The sequence below is a fragment of the Pleurodeles waltl genome, chromosome 4_2, assembly GCF_031143425.1.
Source record: "Pleurodeles waltl isolate 20211129_DDA chromosome 4_2, aPleWal1.hap1.20221129, whole genome shotgun sequence".
Classification (NCBI taxonomy): Eukaryota; Metazoa; Chordata; class Amphibia; order Caudata; family Salamandridae; genus Pleurodeles; species Pleurodeles waltl.
This window is the reverse complement of record NC_090443.1, coordinates 334,275,981-334,295,453: the sequence shown is the minus strand read 5'-3', so window position 1 is coordinate 334,295,453 and position 19,473 is coordinate 334,275,981. Positions and strand designations below refer to the sequence as shown.

Here is a 19,473-nt window from a genome sequence, read left to right as displayed (position 1 = left end):
TTCTGCATTGCAAATTGCGAGTTGCAATTTGCGAGTCGCTCGGACTCACAAATTGCAAGTCGCAATTTGCAAAGTTGCTACATCTGGCCCTAAGCTCGGTGACAAAAGCAGTATCCACTGAGCTATGCACATAAAATACTGTTCTATGATCTGCACAGTACATATTCTTTGCAGCAGGCATATTAACCCTCTACCTTAGATGAGCCAAAACAGCCACTAGAGAAAACCCAAATCTCTCTCCAGAAGGTACATTAATCACTGGAGTTATCTTGCCACTTTGATTGTTGCCTGAAATCTGTTGGATATATACAGAAATCTGCAGTGCTTTTAAAACTGCTGCACTGTTGCAAAACCGGTCCACCAGTAACAAAAGCGGCCTGCAACCCTTCCAGACTCCCAGGGAAATACCCAGGTATGGCCAGTCCGGCCTTGGGTGTGTTTGGTTTTGTGTTTAATATTTTTCTATTTATCTTTCTTTCTGCCCCTTTCTTTGATGGTGGGAGATATAGAACCATCTTGGTGATAATCTGGACCAAACAACGAGAACCATACACTTCATCCTGACAGAGTCATGCCATGTCATCTCCAAGGTACATCTTTCAGATGACATGGGCCTGAAGGGAGCCAGGGAAGTTTTTTCAATGTCTGGGTGATGTGTTTGAATTTACTCAGGCCTTTGGTGATATGGCCATGGGTGCCAATATGGAGCTGGGGAGGCTGAGTACATCCGGTGACAGAAGATCAAGGCCTGGAATGCTGATCTGAAGTTATTTTTGGGCAGGAAGAGCTTTACCTTTCTTAAGAGGGAGAACTACAATATGTTTTTTCACCACACTTTGTTCTTTGAAGACAGTGTAATGGGCAATGCCATTATGCTACAACTTGCAAGTTGTAAAACCAGTTCTACTTACAAAACCTGGTACATGCTAAGGAAAGTAACAGCACATCATACTCTATATGACATACCAGGGAGGAAGCTACCAATCTTTTGTGACAAAAAAAGGACTCCTTAAGAGTGGATGAATTATAGCCCCTCTGTTAATAATGAAGAAAAATCAATGACATGGTAAACATCTGCTTTGGTTACTGTAGGCATAAACAAAGATTGTACCAGGCCTCAACGCTCCTTTTAGCCATTCATCGCCCATCACCTGTTATCAAGTACAAGAGTGATCCATCAGAGGAACCTGTCGAAGTACTTCCCACTTGCCTATCTTTTCTTGAATATAGAGCAGTACCGAGCTCTAAGCTAGACTACACAGACTGGAAATCTTTTATTAAATTGAAGGACATCTGTTGTTTCCAGGAGACATGGGCCCATCTCTCCCACCCAGATTTAGAATTAGCTTTGGATGGCTACTTAAAATTTGAAGTGGAAGTGATTAAACACCAGAAGTGCAGACCTGTGGGTGGGCTAGCAACATGGGTCTCCTCAAAACTCTCTGTTGCAGCTCATCCAACAAACATATTACATCAGGTGTCTCCAACAGTCTATCACAAGCTCCCAATAGCTCCCAGACACCTTCAGAATAGCTCACAGCCTTGAGTTCATTTTTAAATAAGCACAGGGTCACATTTTCTTAAGGGAAGGCTGTGTTTATTTTACATTATTGTGGTGGAGTCAGAATAATGGCCCACGGTGAGACACACAGGTGAAGAATTGAAGCACTGAAGTATTTATAACTCTTTAAAAAAGTCCCTATCAACTAATATTGGAGTTGAGAACAAAATTGTGTTTCTCAATGCATTTAAATCAGCGCAAATTAAAGTGAAAACTTACCTTAATGATTAAGTTAACTATTTTAATGTTCTCATATTTTTTCAGTGTTGCATTTACAGACAGTAGGCATCTTGCTCCCAGTTGCCAGTAGAACACTGTGCCATAGTTATAATTAAAAAAAAACAGTCATTATCTAAATGGGAGAAATTTAAAGTACAGAAAAACGCCCCATGTTATGAACATTAATGCACTTTAAATTTCTCCCATTAAAAAAAATGGTTGTATGTTTGTGTTATACATGTAAAGTTGCCACATTTGGTGAAAGATATGTCCTGTGCCACAATTAAATATGACACAGGCTTTTAGTCACCCATTCACATATATCCCATTCACATGCACACATGTTCATACATCCACAAAGACCACACTCTCACTGACACAAATGGCATCCCTATCAATGCGCCCCTAGTCAAAGTATTTTGTTCAAACCATGGTATATGGCACTATGGACATTAGGCTTATAGTCAATGAAGTTGGGTGTGGGGGTGTCTGGTAGCCATGCACAAGTTGCTTAACCTCAGTAGCTCACAGTGTTTTTTAATGATCAGAAGAAGCTCTCACTACAGAAAAATGTTGGAGACCTCTGGTCTAAGCAGACTACCAGTGATGTCCTCTGGTTCAAACACAACATCAATAGCCACCCCTCAGCACAATTCCAGAGGTGCACAGGGAAAAGGAAGTTGCTGCAGCTGTGTATGGACCCACACTCTGGGGATATGCTAATATAAGAGATCTGCAAATAATTAAGAGCATGTTTTCAAGATCTTGATTGAAGTTAGATCTTAGTAGTCCTTTAACACTACTGTACCTGGAGTCAAACCTGTTGTACAGCTTCGCCTCACACTGTGTTGTATTGGCTCTAATTGTGTAGAGACCACTCTCGGGAAGCATATTTAAAAACAATTTTAAAGCTTTTAGCCCTGGAGGAGGTTGGTGGGATTGGGAGGTCCTATCAAAGATTGGGCAGTAGATGTGTATGGAAGGATCCTATTAATGCTGTCCCGGACACAAACAAAGTTGAAAAGCGTCTGCCATATACGGGGATTCCACACTGACACTTAACTACATTTGCATCAAACTAATAAACAGATTTGGACAACTCTTGACTGTTTATTTCCTGAGCAACAGCACTTATATAAAATGTATGATTTGGTGGGCCAAGAGGAAACATTGCACTTTATGCTATTTTGTACAAAAACAGCAGCTGTTGCAAATGGCAGTTTCAATATTTCTTACATTGTTGTCTTTTACATCTTGCACTGAAGCTTTCAACTTTTGCTACAGAGTAGATGATCCCATAATACATTTTCTGTAGCAAGTTATATCTCGTCGGCACAGCTCACATCGAAGCGGAATTAGTGGGGCTGTGATTAGCATTTTTAGGAGGGATATTCTTTCCTAATGCTCATTTTAGAGGAAATCTGACTGATAAAAACTATTTGTTGTAAGTTTTATTATCTATAGTTTACTGTAAAAAGTTCGAGCGTTTTTACCACAAAATGCGACCTACATATGGACGGAGTTCCTATACGTTTGTGTTGTGTATTCTGATATCTTAATGTAAATCTTTATGGCTGTTTCCAAAAAACAATAAAGAGATTCGTTTGAGGAAGACAAAGTCTGTATCAAGTGTGAATCCAAGTTGTTTCACTTTCAGTTGGGGAGTAAGCCTTCATGTTGGATAGTTAGGCTGAATTCGCGGTTGCTGGTCTCTATTGAAGCACAGAACAAATTGTGTTTTAAGTTGGGCTTTAGGTAGGCAACTGACATTCAGTTTTGAATAAGCTTCTGGCATGTTGAGTTTCGAATGGTGATGACCGAGAGGATTTTGAGATAGAGTTGTGTGTTGTAGGTGTATTAATGACTCTTGATACAGTCATTGTGGAGTAACAAGCTGAAGAGTTCCATATAGAGGCTGAAGATGATGGGAAATTCAACTGGAGACACAGAGTTTCTGTGATCTTGAGGTTTATTCCTGGATGAGTTGATGGTGTCTGAAGAGGTAGTAGGTGAGCCACCACTGCAGGACTCTGTCAGTAAAACATGCATTTTTGCATAGTGTGGATTATTGCTTGTTGGTGCTTGCTGGTCGTCTGTTTCAAAGTCAGCTCAATTCGGATTCATTCACAAGAAAGAAGCTCAATAAAGGCGCGGGAAACACAACTGTGGAACTCTTTGCAACTTGACCTGGGGAGCCTTCTGAATCTGATCTGACCGCATTCCAGGAAAACCATCCGAACCTACATTTGGGAGCTACTTTTTGGGTTTGTGGGTGGTTCCCGGGTTTACTCAGGCTAAATTGTGACAATAAGGTCCTTCTTTTCTTCCGCAGCCCTTGCTTTCTAAAGGACCACATAGAGAGTCAGGGTCTAAGCTACGTCCAATCATCCTGAGAGGGCAAGTGCTAGGACAGTGGACAGGGGAGCGTTAAATATGCGGGGGGGGGCGATGTCAGGTAAAATCTAGGTAGCAGACTAGAGGACAGCCCTTTTGACAGTCTACAGGAAGCTTGTGCTAAGGGGCTTTGAGAGTCTGTGAGCAGAGAGTTTCCCCCCAGGGTTTCTTCGATGCATTCTTTCCCTGAGTTTTCAACATCTTTTTAATTTTCCCATTTTCCTGTGAGGACCTGCTTCTTCCATGGTTCCATCATATGATCTCTAATGATTTCCATACTCTTGGTCTCTGGGGTCCCCCATTCCTTATATCAACACACCCTTGATTTATTTAAGAGCAAGTTCTGTATATCTATTGCTCCCCATCAGCCATTGCCATGTTTATGTGCATTTTTTTACGAAAAAGATGGATTTATTAACTGAAGTTAGCTTACTGGAACTTTAGTCTAGTGATTAGTCACTACTTGTCATTAAGTTTCGGAACTGGTTTGGGTAGGGTGTTCACACATAAAGGGTTGTAGTTGCGGAAATTGTCCTTTTTACTTCTGATGTCCTGGCGCCTCTTTACTTTTGCTCCCAGCAATGAGCACCAAGTACACCCATTTAGCACCTGACCCTAAGGGTAGCAAATCAGACCACTCCAACGCCTGCTCAGGGAGGGAGTGAGGGCTGGAGAGTCAAACCCCAGTACACAATTAATAAATCCATGCCTAGCCGGTGCTTTGTTGCACACAGAAACATCAGTGCAAATGAAGAAACCATGTAAGGGCATTTTACCACAAAACTGTCTTTAACAGGGGTTTGTCACAATGAATCATGCTGTGCCCCTGACAGATGTGTTCTGTTTCTGTCATTATGGTCCCCTTTCAAACAGTTCTTTTTAAATGGTGCTCTACTGAATGTCAAGTTACTTTGAGAGTGCTCTCGCCATGGCTGCTATGTTTCTCTTATTGAAATAGGATGATCTTTGTGAGCACAACAATTCTCTTGCAAGCTGTATATGATTCTCGAGGGCTTCACTCGCAGTACCCTTGAATCTGAGGGCTCTCTTGTGTACCGGATAGGGGCAAGCATGAGAGTGGGTACTCACAGCTGCCAGCACAGAGGCGTCCTGGAAGTGATGCAATGAGTAATGGGTTTGCATGCTTGTTGCAGCTTTTCTGCTTATTTGCCAGCACTGCAATACTCTGTCAAGCCTATACGCTGTTTCCATCACCATAGAGCTCACCACACAGCAAAATCAAAAACCCACCTTGGCACAGGTGATGGAGTCTGGACCACAAAGCTGGAGTCTTCGATGCGGGACTAAAGATGATCTCTGTTGCCCACGCACCAGATTCCAGAGATCCAGAGGTGAAAGGTGGGCAAAAGAGAAAACTGTGCAATATGTTTGAAACTTCTGAAGTTGGTGGAGGAATTTAACAGACATAACAAGTAAAACTTTTACCTGTGCAATCATGGTTAGCTTTCTGAAGGTGCACACTTAACATGAGATGGAGGGAGAATCTCTGATCCTGCCTAGCACAGTCAGGTGTTGTTGTACCAGTGCTACCGAGAAAGTAATGGCAAGCTCTCAAAAAAGGCTCCCCAAAGCTTTACAAAGGAATATCTCTGCAACTGATAAACAGTTTTGGATGTGGGGGAAGTGCACAACCAGTAGTTTGGTTTCCTGATGGAGATGACATACTGCAGGATGACGGTTCCCTGACCATTGGTTGTGAAGTATAAAGTGATTCAGCGAGTCTGTGATTTATTTATTTCTTTACAACCCCTACTAATGGACCTGATGTGTGAGAAAATTATAAATGATTGGTTACACTGATTGTTTACCCAACAGGATAAGACTAGAGATTGATTGGTAGTTCATAATTGGCATTTGAGAAGTGCCACCATAAGAAGAGAGTCAGGTGGCTGCAGAGGAAATGATCCTCAGCAGTTGACCAATCGAAGAATTAAGCACATGAAACGGTTATATTATCGGTGAGCAGTCAGCAGCCAATAGTGCACTTAAAGATGCAGATCCTGGAAAAAGTACAAAGGCTATGGACTAGTGCCCTACACTCTCATTTTAGTATTGGGCTGGTAGGAAAAAAGACATGGTTAGCAAAATCCTCTACTCGTATAAAAGGATAGGAAAAGTTATTCAAAAACTTATTAGAAGGAAAGAGTCACACAGTTTAGAGATCATGACAAACATTTGTAAAAACAAGAATGCAATAATTCAGGCACTGCAAAAAACAATCTATTACTTGCCTTGGTAAAATCTGGGGTGGCATCTAACACACTCAAATATCACACCTAACTATAAGAGCACAAGTCACTTTTCTCCAACAATGGGTAAGGGGTCATGTAACTGTTCTGTTGGATGGTGAGGACTAATCCTTTTAATAACACACAACAGCAGTGTTTAGTCCAGGCAATAGGATGACAACACACATGATGGTCAGGTTGTGGTTTGGCTGATTACAATCAATTATTGGTTTAGGTTGTTGTTAATATATTTGATAGTTGAGTTGCTCTGAACATACACTGGTTGGGTAATTCTGGATTTGCTAAGTGGTTGGGTGTCTTGGATACACTTCAACGTGGGTGGTTTGCTGTAGAGGATTCTAGATAAACACCATGGTTTACATTGCCCTTGATATGCTCCACTGTTTGGCTAGGTACCAATGGCTATACTCCATCTTTGAGTTGTTTTAGCATATACTTCATAGCTGATATACGTCAATGTTTGATTGGGATCCCCTAAATACATTGTAGGATTGGATTGCAATGCATGTACTATATGGTTTGGTTGTCCTGTGTGTATGCCATGTGTCAACTGGATCCTCACCAGTATACACATTGGCTGGGTTATCACAGATTTGCTAAATTGCTGTGCTAGATTCTCTAGAAATAAACCATGATTGGAATGCCCTTCATAGTCAGGTTATCCTGCATACAGTTCAGATGAGGTTGGGATGTGCTTGACATATTCAGTCCTAAATATCCCCTAATCTCCGTTTAGGTTGTCCTCATATCCCAACATTGGGTTATATTGCCTGAGATTTCATTTATTGTTGATCTGTTCTGGATATTCTCAGTGGTTTGGCTGCACTTTACACTTCCAGATTTTCCAGTGATTTGGTTGCCATGGATATACCAAATTGTGGGTTAGTGTGTCCCAGATAAAAATCATGGTTGGGCTATCTGGAATATAGTCTAGGCTGGTTGGATTTGCGTGCTCTGTATATATATAGTGGCAAGGTTGTTCTTATATACTGGCCAGGTGAGTGTCCCTAATATAGTACACAATGCTATGGGATATTGCTCTTATGCTCCAACTTTGTGGTTGTGTGTTCCTGGATAATACTTGTGCTTTGTGTATAATCTTGGATATATTCAGGATTTCCTTTCTGTATTCTATAGTCCGCTTGACTTGTCATGGATTTACACCATGATTTCTTTCGGTTATAAATGTCCTCAGTGGTTTTATTGGCCAAAATATACCCAATTGCTCAAGTTACATTGTCCTGAATGTAGCTTATGGCTAGGTTGTCAAGAATATACCTCATAGTTAGGTTGTCCTGTCACGTAGGCCCTCATTATTCTAATGAGACATTTGTATTTGAGCTGCAGAATCGCCTGCAGTGTGGGAGACTGAGTCTTAACCCACTATAGGTGAAACCTGTCGCTTTAATCCGGGTTTTGCTCCGGCTAACCAGCAGTGCCTCATCTCCATCTGAGAGCAGGGATGATTGGGCAGCCGAGTGCATGACACAATTGATTCCTCAGGGAAATCGTGGTCACTCAGATCTCATCCGCTTCTCTCAGTTACATTGGTCTCACATATACAAGGACAAGCAGAGGCAGTATATGTTTCAATAAGGTTTTTAATGAGCAACTGCATCTTAGATACTAACGCATGTACAGCAATAACCAGGACGATAAAGCATGACAGGATTAAAATTGTGACAAGGAGAGTAAAGCATAGAAATAATACTTCCATATTGTCATTAGAGTCAATAGACTAAATCCTACCCAGGCTACATTAGAGCACAGCATGTTATCAGGATCCCCTGGGAAGACATCGTCCCCATACCTGAGCAAAGGCCTGAAGTCTCCATAAGCAGCCATAGCAAAGCGTTTAGCAGTCAGCATACAGTCGTAGTCATCTGGCTGGAATCTCCCTCTAATGTGTATGGGACAGGGAAGTGTTTTTATAATAAAACAGCGGATATTCTGAGAAAATGTCTGTAAGAATATGTATGTTTCAATTAATACCAGAGATAAAATTGTTACCACGTTTACAGGCAACCTATCTTACTGCAGCCTTGAGAGAAGCGCAGAGTGAACAAGAATGTCTTGTTTAAGAACGTGGTGCTGGCCTAAGCAAAGAACAGCTAGATAGAGAGAAATAAAACAAGACCGCAAATGCGGCTATTGTTAAAATAATAAACAAAGCTGAATAAAATATATCTAGGTTAAAGTGCACAGCGGCAGGCCTAGTGTGCTAAAATAACATGCATAGAGGTATAACGAAAATGGCTACACAACACCCTCCCCTTGCCGGTTTAAAGGTGGTTCAAAATCCTAATCATGTATAAAAGTTACTAAAATTCAACCTAAGATATATGTAAAATATGTCAATGATGACAAGTTAAAAAAGACACTTGACCAAATATAAAAGGACAATTTAAAATGTTAACTTGTGGCTTAATAGGGCTGAAATTTCAAGAGTCAGAGTCATTTTGGAAGTTGGCAATCGAATCCAGGACTATTGGAAGACAGGAAATCTTCCACTTTGGCAGGTGGTAAAGTAGGAAACTCATCACCAAGGAGGACCAAGGAGCAAAGCCTAAGCTTCAGTCAAGGCAGCAGCATTCCGTGGTGTTCCCAATAATGAGTTCAGAGCCACATCCTCCAAGAAGGGCAACTCATAAGCAGCCTCAACGCGCATGTCTGGTAATGAGCCCTCAGCGACAACATCAACAGATCAGCGTCCAATGAAAGCAAGAGCTGTGTAGACAGACAAACGTTCAGTGCAAATTTAAATGAGCACCAGAGGCACCAAAACATGGACTGCACACAATGCAAAACCGGTCTGAATGGCAAAGACCAGTCACACTCCAATTGCTCCAGGAGTGTTGCTCTGAAGTACTACATCATGCGTTCATGACACAGCTGCGCTGGTGGGAGCGCTTTCATTCCTCCTTGTTGCGGCGGGACAGCCATTGCATAGAAAAAGTAGCAATAGCAAAATAACACCTATTGTAGCCAAAGTTATCAGAAATCCCCCGAAAATACTGGAGAAGATTGAGTGGATGGCTGATGGTATTAAACCGAATATAGAGGAGAAGGCGTGAACAAAACCAAAACCAACAGTCTTAAAAAAAATTGCGATTCCAGTAGTATTGGATGCATTAAATATTCGTCCCACAAGCTCACCAAAGAGTCTCGGAAAGTTAGTATTTAAAAGGGACTGTATCTCTGCTGATGACCTTGCCACTGAAGTGCGTAGGTCTTGTGTGCAGATGTGAGCGCCACATGTTTTTGGAACAATAAAGCCTTGAGTCTGCTCAACTTGTCAAAATTCACCTTAGAAGTAGCAATATGGGGCCAAATATCAGCTACCTCTCTTTGTCTAGTGGGAAGAAAAAGTACGTTCCTTCACTATGTAACAATCTTAGAGACCGAAACAACATAAACGATTCTGGCTTGCATCCCACAACAGTCTTCACTATTGAAGAGAACATAGCTGCCACTTGAAAGCACCTGGAACGCAGGTCTACCAAGGGGACTGGAACTCCTTTTAGAGAACAAGCCAAGTTCGCTGCCGAAGCATTACACGACCCGTGCGAGGACAGCTGTTTACAAACCTTCAAATGGCTGACAGAAGTCTTTCATTCACTACCACTAAGAAAGACCTCTTTCATGCCACTGAGACATTTGTACGAGAAGGATGGATGTAACTGTCTCCCAACCTTTCATATCTGCCCACTGGAATGTGTTTTAAACAGTGCGTGAATTGGAGTGTTGAAATAGGCAGATTAATTACCCCGTGAATTAACCACTCAGTAGATGGTATTTCAGCCACAGTAAAAGGCAACTTTTCTAACTTTTCGATGTTTAACATGGCATAAGTCGTTTCTTTCTTAGCCATTAGTTGTTGTTGTCGCATTAAGTTAAATGTGGAAAATATATCCCTTGCGCTAACCTGTTGCCACGGAACGTGACCTGCCTTTAATGTTTGAAGTATCCAACCTAACTGCATAATGGACCTTAGTTGACTTTGTCCATGGTGTAACGAGGACATATCACTTTGTATTATGTCTATTGCAGAAGAGACGATGTTATTTAGAGTATATATCAATTCAAACAGGGTGTTCATCCCATTATCTACAACAGCTAATGCCTTCTGTACGTTTTCCTGGTTTATTTGCCTTAACCGGGTAGCAGCTGCTTGTTGAGAAAGCTTCCAAATTTCATTATATTCTTCATATAAGAAGCGCTTTCTGCGTTGTTTTCTGGGGCCTAACAGGAAGTCCTGTAAGTCAGTGTTATTAGACAGGAGATTGAGGTGTTCTCTAACCGCATCTAGTGAGGAACTCTTCAACCATTGGTGGCATAGTTTCCCTACACTGTATGTTGTTACTATACCCGCATGTTCAGATGACACATAGCGAGGGTCCGGCCTACTAGTTCTAAAACCCCTGTGGAGTTTATAAAACATTTATGACACCCATTAGTATCTATTGGCCACAATAACCACCCGCTAGGACGTGACAGTAAAACATTAAATGTGCCATTCTGGACCCACTCTGGACCCATTCATCGAGCTAATCCTCAGTTGCATTTATATATTTTTGCCATTTGTGAAATTTTGCAGGGCAGGAATACTGGGTCCATTCAATTCCTTAATCTTTGCTAAGCCTAAACAACTTGTTTGTTGTATAGTTTCATTTAAAAATATCATCTGAACAGGTCTCAGGCATGCTCTAAACAAAGCTTTCTTCACCCTTATTTGCCAATGTCTAGTTCCCCATATACTTTTTTAAGTCAATCAACTTCAACCAATATTCATAGCCTTCTATAGCTAACAGGGAAACAAAGGAATCTGAATAAATACATTTTGTATCTGGCAGTAATATATGTACCTTTTCCACAATTTAAAGTAATATGACTCAGCATTTCAAACATTGTGCCCAGAAAAATATGCAAACTTTTCAGAATACGTTTTAGAACTCCCCTGTGGTGGAGTCAGACAATGTTCCCATTGTGTGTAATTAAAAATAGTCTTAGGGGTATTTGCTCTATGAATGAATCGGTGCCCTTAATAATTATAGCAAAACATATCACCATAATTTTCTTTAGATTGATAAATATCTTCACTTTCAAATGCAGTATAATACTGTAATTGAGTTATCATAAAATCAACTGTTTTCACATCCCAGTCATCAGAAACAACTCCGGGTATTATTACATCGTTCATTGAAAGTTTAAACACATATGGTATTTGAATGACCTCTGTCGGGCCATATATATCAAATGCTACCTTATCCCAAACAATCCCATGAGGAATTGGTATAGCAGAAATGTTCACAAAAGACAAGTCTCTGCGGACCTTGTGGGAAGAAAAATTGTGTTTTAGGACCTCATCCACCAGTTTAATTGTCAATCTTTCAGGAAGAAAATGAGCATGTATTAATAAAACGAATGTTATGACAAAACCAATCCAAAGGAGGAAAGCTAGTACAGTCAAAGAAAGCCACAGGTAGTTCCATGGGAGAATAATGTAATTTGTTTTAAGCCAGTTTATCAGCTTACGTGTTTTTGAGAGTTCCGATGTAGAAGAGGCGAATGCGTCAGAGAAGGTGTCGTTGACGTCGGCAAAGTATCCAGAAGCAGTTTGTTCAAAATCTGGAGCCTTCTCTGTGGGTGGAGAACCGGTGGGGGTTTCCCGCAGTGGTTCAGAATAAATTACGCCATCTGTCTGTGTTGAAGTTGTGTCAAATCGATCAATTCTTTCTCTATTATTTGTTGAAACAGATGTCAGTGGCACTAATGCAAGATCATTTTCCACCCTCCCCAAGCTCTGAGAGGTGTCATTGTTGCTGCTCAATCTTGTAGAGGGACATCTTGACCAGTAGTGAGAGGGATTCGGGAACTACTGGCTGTTCCTCTTGGTCTGCTGTGCAGGATCGGCCACATGGTGTAACTTGACATTGTCGATAGATGCAAAGCGATTTTCTTTTGCACCAGCCACCAGTGGTAGAATGAAAATTCTGGTACTGTGTATTCCAAAGACTGGGACCGGTGCACGATAAGAAGGACCAAACTCCTTTTTCACTGCAACCTTTTCACGTACTAGATCCCCAACCTTAGAAATCTAGCTGGTAGGTGTTACTGGTACATCCTTAATTCCTGTGGAGGCAGCTCTGGCAGAAGCGTTGTCATCATAGAACTGTTGTAATTCCTGTAAGACAGTGACACGTACATTTATGTCACAGTATGTTAAGCTATAGTGCTGCCCTTCAGGTTCTCCTGGGAAGACATCATCCCTCATACCTGAGCAAAGGCCTGAAGTCTGCATGAGCAACTGTAGTGAAGTGCTCAGCACTCAGCATGCAGTCGAGGTCATCTAGCTGGAATCTCCCTCTAACATGTATGGGACAGGGAAGTGTTTTTATAATAAAACAGCTGATATTCTGAGAAAATGTCCCTACGTAAGGATGTGTATGTTTCCATGAAGACCAGAGACAAAATTGTTACCACATTTACAGGCAACCTATCTTACTGCAGCCTTGAGAGAAGCACAGAGTGAACAAGAATGTATTGTTTAAGAACGTAGTGGTGGCCTAAGCAAAGAACAGCTAGATAGATGGAAATAAAACAAGACTAAAAATGTGGCTTAATAAACAAAGCTGAATAAAATATATCTAGGTTAAAGTGTACTGCGGCAGTCCTAATGTACTAAAATAACATGCATGGAGCTATAACTAAAATGGCTACACAACAGTCCTATGTATGGTTCATGGTCCATAATTGGAGCTTGACAGCTCAATTATAACTTATAAATATTATGCCCTTTATATGCTCAGTAGTTGGGCTATCCTTACACAGTTCATGGCTGGGTTGTCATGAATACAACTGTACTTTAGTGTTGGGTTAAATGCATGTTATGGTGTTATCTGTTCTGGATATGTTGGGGTTTCTCTACATATATCATGCTTCAGTTGTCAGGGATATCGTTGGGATGGAATATAGTCATGAAGACTCGGTTGAGTAGGCATCCCTGCCCTGACTATCCCTTGCAGCATGTCTCTGTCAGTTTTGTCCACCTCAGCCCACCCAACAATCATGCATGTGTTTAAAGCTTCTCGTTGAAAGGAGGTGCAATCCAGAGTGGGGATTTTCAGTCTAAAGGGAGATACTGAGATTACCCTTCATTTATGAAAGTGACTACTGTCATTTCTTCAGGCTGGGTGTAACTGACTGCAGCAGAAGAACAGGCCTTTTACCTGTTGCCTTTAGTGGAGGCAGTTATTTACTAGCCGCTCTGTTTTAAAATGCCTACCAGTTCCTTTCAACTGGATTCTTTGCTCTATCCACAAATACTATGTTTGGCACAGGTTTATGTACTCCTTATGGATGAGATCAATCTGTATATGGTGCTTAATCTGTGCACAAATTAATCAATGTAAGGACTTCTGTATAACAGTAGGTAGAGAATGATCTTTAAAGACAGAGATGTAAATTGGTGGAAAACAAGGGAACATTCCTGGGGTCTTTTGAATGGAGATGGGCTCATTTTGTATGCAGGATGGGGGGGACTGAAACTCCCTTTTGAAGTTCAGGGACATATCCTGCCCCTTTCCTTTTCATTCACCCCCAGGAGAAGTACTGCGTGCAGTTGTGTGTAGAAGCGAGTGAGAGAAGTCTGCCCTCCTTTTGAGCCATTGCTTTGTGCCACTAACAGATCACTCAGCTCTAGCAGCCTTCATGCCTAATCTGCTGATCAAAAATGTGGCTATGTGAAAGGGCTTCAACACCCTAGTACCAGACCTGACCAGAAGCAGAACTGGACTTTGAAACAGACATGTGCATCTGGAAAAAAAGAATAAATACTGAGGAGAAATCTACAGACAGTGCACCAAGATTTCTCATCAACCAGTGCTAAAGCTCCCACACCAGTGGAGACCAAGAAATATTTTGCGGCCTTCAGGATTCAGGTTTATGACCACCAAATCCCCTTAGTAGATTTGGGAACAGGAATCTGAAATGTGTGCATCCTGCTGTAAGCAGATGCCTTCAACCAACTTGAGAGAACAAAGCACCAGGCAACTGAGGAGGGACACTAGAAATCACAAAGGCTGCACATAAGAGTTTGGCCATGAAGAGTTGTGTATAAAGAAGTGGACATTAGCCCTCTGTAACCCAGAGTAGAACTATCCTCCTCTGCCATGTAGTGTGACCTTCATCCCCCTGCAGAGCTTCCTGGAGCAAGGCAACTTGTCTCCCCAAAACTGTGCTTGTATGTGGTCACTGTTGTCTGCCCTGCTTGGTCAGCAATTGGCTGGACAGTGATTACTATTATTATATGCTTGTCTGAGTTCTGAATTTCTGCACGCACTACCTACCCGAGTTAGCCTTGGAACACTTTATCTAACTACCTCAAGGGTGGCATGCTAAAGGGGTGTACTTGGTGCTCAGTTTTGGGTGCAACAGTACTGTGAGCCCCAGGATACCAGAGGTAAAAAGCTCTTGTTGTTACAATTTGAGCCAAGTTACTTAATCAGGATTACCATAAAAGTTCTGACAGAAAATGTTAAAATGTTAGGTTAGATTGTCCAAGATATAATAAACCATGGGTGGGTTGTCCTGATAGTTGGGTTTCCTGGGAGCTGTCCGTGTTAAGATAAGTGTTCCTTGAAACTCTTGATGGTTGGGTTGCTGGGCTTTTCTTTTAGGCTCCATAAATAAGTTATTCAACATATAATTTAGCATTGGTTTGGTTCGTCCTTGATAAACACACATGCTGGGTTGTACTTGATATGTGCCATGATTCGGTTATAATGTATGTACTGCAAGGTTTGGTTGTCCCTTCTGTAGTCCAAACATAGGTTGTCAATCCTTTATTCCACTGCTGTACTGTGTGTACTTCATACATACAGCTAGTGGTGATGTAGTAGTGGGTATAAAAAGTCCACTAGTGAAGAAAGAGTCTGTTCCTCCTTACATTAAGAGACAAAAAAGCAGCCGTTTTCACTAGCACATGAGCTTGGGTTTCACAAAGGGAACAAGGACTAAATGAACATGGAAGGCTACATTTCTTGAAGACTGGTTAAACACTCATGAACTGAGCAAAGCACTTGAGAAATAAGTGAGAGAGAGTTTGTGTGTGAGAGAGAGAAACTGTGCCAATCCCCCATGTTTTGTAAACTTAATAAATCTAAAGACACATTCCTAATTTCATTTTCATATCTGTTTTTTCTATAGGATGACAAATCTTCATTACCACTATCATTGCGGCTGTGTCTCCCTCCTTCTCCTTTTGGCTGCATCAATCTCCTCTGAAGGTAAGGAGGTGTGTAGTGTGGGGTAGTCATTTGGGGCATCCATACTGAGGCTTGGATAGGATGATGGTGATGATGGGCAGTAGAGACGGCTGTTGTAGGTTGGTTTGCTTTCATTGCTGGCTTTGAATCTATTGGTGGCAGCTCAAGAACCACTAGTGCCAATACCCTTCTGGCTTGCAAAACCTGACTTTTTTTTCTCGCTATTTTATATAGTGCTAACTTTGGCAGAGGGCTTTGGAGCACTTAACATGCGTTCTAGATTACGTTACACAAGGTCAGATCCATTTAATTATTTTAGGTACTGGCAAATTATGTGACTTTGCCCAGAATCACAGGATGTTGAGCAAACACTGGAACTCGACTGTGGTTCCCCAGTTCCATAGTCAGCAGCTCTGGCTGTTAGGCAGCATCTCCCCCTTGACTTTAAAAAGGAAGTTGATGTACACCCAAATACGTTTTGTACTAGTTGCCTCTACATCAGTATTGCTTGCAGTCATCCTGAAACATGGTTCAGGGGCAAACGTACACCATTACACCTCTGCAAGGCCCATTTGCTGGTTCTCAATATACCCACTTTAATCATGAGAAATGGGTGGTTTTACTGAGGAGCTAAATGAATCCTGTCTGAGGAGGTTAAGACATAATTTCGCTCTGACTTCTTCACTTTCACTGTTGCCAGATTCATTTGTCTCTTTTCTTGTTGGAAGAAGCTTTCATTTGTTCCGATTTTGGAACAATCATTTAATCTTTTTTGAACTACAAGAAGATATTATCTATTTTCATCCCCAAGATTACTTTACACTCTTTTTTTAAGATACCTACAGCAATTTTCTTGTTACTTCCTCTCTTTCCTACTTGGGGTTTTCCTGTCTCTTTTTTAAATTGGGAGATTACCTGTTGTTTTCCTAGGCAATTTCTTTTCTTTGTCTTTTTGATGATCCCTGGATTACTAGGATTCTTGTTAGTAGGATATGTCAAATAATTTTTGTTTTATGAAATTTCCTATGTCTACTTTTGATATGAGTCCCTGTCAATTTTCCAGTTGGGAATTTCCTTATCTCTGTTAATGTTGGGATATTCCCCACAGACTTTTCTAGCCTGGAGATTTCTTGTGAAAGAGCTTAAACATTTAGTGATGTCCCTTGTGTCACAAAGTCAGCAAAATGTGACAGTTTGAGTTTTATGATTGTCAGAATGCTAAAAGTGTGATGTAGAGGCTGCATTAACACACACTTTAAATGTGCACTTGTTTCTATTTCAGAGTTCAACTTAGGTGATATGTGACTTAAATTACATGTTAAAGGGATATAATTGATGTTAAAATATACTTTAGACTAACAGTACACTTAGAAACAAATTGAATTTCTATGAATGATTGATGAGTTTTAAAATATGCTTAGAATTTAAAAAAGCAGTTCTCTGTTGTATTTAATGAACTGCAGTAACAAAGCTTTTTCATTTGAAATAGAATGTGTTGCTCCTATTAATAAAATATTATTAATGTTGAACACATCATTTTGCATATTATATGTGTTTTGCTAAAGGTATTAATTAAGTGCATTTTCTTGTGTTAGCAAGAGGGAGGCCTGTTGAAGCTTGTAAGTTCTGGCTGTATTCAAAATGCTTATGTGTTTTCTAGCGTGAACTTTCTTTTAGGCCGTGTTCTCATCAGAAGCTTAGCAAGTTAGCAAAATGTCCTAATGTTTACAGCAAAGAAAGAATGTAGCTTAGTGTCCTTGACGGAAGAACACAGTAGAACATGAACAGATATCATATACAGTTGTTTCAAAACGTGCACCGAGTCACGCAGATAGAAGATGTTCCCATGACGGACTGTTTCAGTTTGGTGTCTGATGATCAGTTGTCATTGGATAATGCCCCTTCAGCGTGAAATGAACTGATATCTTTGGTGAATCAGAATGTTTTGCAAATACTAAAATATAGATGGACATTTGAACTTTGGGCAGTTCATCTTCAGTCTTGTCTTGGGTCAGACCTGAGCAGTTCTTGGCAGTTTGCAGATGATGTCTTGCTGATGAATTCCTGAATGCTGGATCCCTTGGAAAGGTATTTTCCCCTCTGCCATTGCCCATTGGTATGCCCTTTTAGAATTAGAAATTCTTTTTATTTTCTTTTATAAGACCCTTGATTGAGCTTCTGACATGCTGATGCTTCTTTTTCTTTTGGCCTTATTTTTATTCCTTTTAGCTACTGATCTGTAGTCCGAGATTATCGTTTTCTAGATTATGTTTGTCCTTTTGTATTTTTTGTTTTTGCATGAATGAGTTCCTCCCCACACATATATCTTCCTGATTCAGTTAGCTGTAGGGTTGGCCTGTGCCCAGGCAAATAATTTTGACTCTGCTAATTTGTAATTACTGATGATTGTTAATTCTGCACAACAGACTATCACTGTAACTCTGATCTTTCTGCTAATGGTATACTTGCTTATTCTTGAAGGCCCAATCTTATTAATGTTAATTGTTTTGACTTTATTTTGCTGGCTTGGGCAACCTTTAACACTTATGTATCTTTATAATTTGATTTTGTGTATTGTCTTTATGACTTTGAGCTTGTGTATACAATAAATCTGTCTAACTCTATTCCTGATTGGAGTTTCCGTCAGTGTCCATTTGATCATGGTGTTCCATTTTTTAGTATGTATTAAAATGTTTTGAGGGTTCTACCTTACCCTATTGCTGGGTCAAAAGGTCAGTTGACCTCGGTGACCATTTGATTCCTGTGAAGGATGAAAAATGCTTCAGCTGATCTGGCAGCAGAATGATGGTTTCACCCCACTACAGGGGAGAACCATTCCTTGTGTAGTGTAGGGAATTAGCATCAACCCATTCTATTGCAAAGTCCAAACATTGCCCACCCCGTATTCCGTCCTACGGTCTGTTCCAGAGATTGATGAAGTTCCAGCGTTGTGCCTACAAGTGATGGATGCGTGAGTATTAATAGGGTTTTGCGCTTGCATTGTTTTGGCTTGACAATTGTAGTGAAGGGTGATGCTGTGAAGTATTTTGCAGAGTTGTTGTAATCAAAGTGATTGTGTCAGTTTGTTGTGGCCCAATGGCCTGGGATAATGCACAACTGTAGAATACACTTGGTTAATTTATTGTCTGCAGTGAGTTACTTGTCATGAGACGTCGCTGACTTTGCAAATAGCTTTCCTTGAGTGAGTGTGAGTTGTTAGTTGGTATTTAGTAAATCCTGAGTGATCCTGAGGATCTGTATCAACCAGAGTAAGACTTGCCGGTGAAATTTCACTCATGTAATTGTGAAAGCTACAGTCGGAGAAGTGCAAGCCCATACAGTTTTGAAGTGTTTGAGTTCCTACACGTAGTGCGCAACAGGTTGTTGGTTTTTGCTTGCAATATTTTGCATTTAGTGTATGAGTGGATAGGTCGTGTGTGAGACAGTCGCTGTTGAAGAGTGAATGTGACATCATTTTGTGCCACACTGGTATTGGTCAGATGGTGTAAAGTTGCACCTGTATGAGTGTACAGTATTGTACTGCAACTGGTTGGGAACAGCTTGCAAAGAGGATTGTGGGATTGAAGTTACTTCCTGGTTTGATTGAAAGTCATTGTGAATAATTGAATTTGAGTAAAAATGAAAATGTTCAAGATATTAAGAAGTGCGCTAAGAGGAGATGTGTTTATTCTAGTTATAGAGGGTGCAGAAACCCCACATGAGGAAACTCCAGCTTATCATGTGGCATTAAAAGGAGCTTCTC

At 40.8% G+C, this 19,473-nt stretch overlaps 1 protein-coding gene across 1 annotated transcript in view; it reads left to right on the top strand.

Moving 5' to 3' along the window:
• IL2RB (interleukin 2 receptor subunit beta) overlaps positions 1 to 19,473 on the top strand; it is a 256,403-nt gene that overhangs the window by 4,155 nt on the left and 232,775 nt on the right. Inside the window, exon 2 of the mRNA XM_069231361.1 lies at positions 15,652 to 15,731. Within this exon, the coding sequence (XP_069087462.1) occupies positions 15,652 to 15,731 (80 nt within the window). The remainder of the gene's footprint in view (positions 1 to 15,651; positions 15,732 to 19,473) is intronic.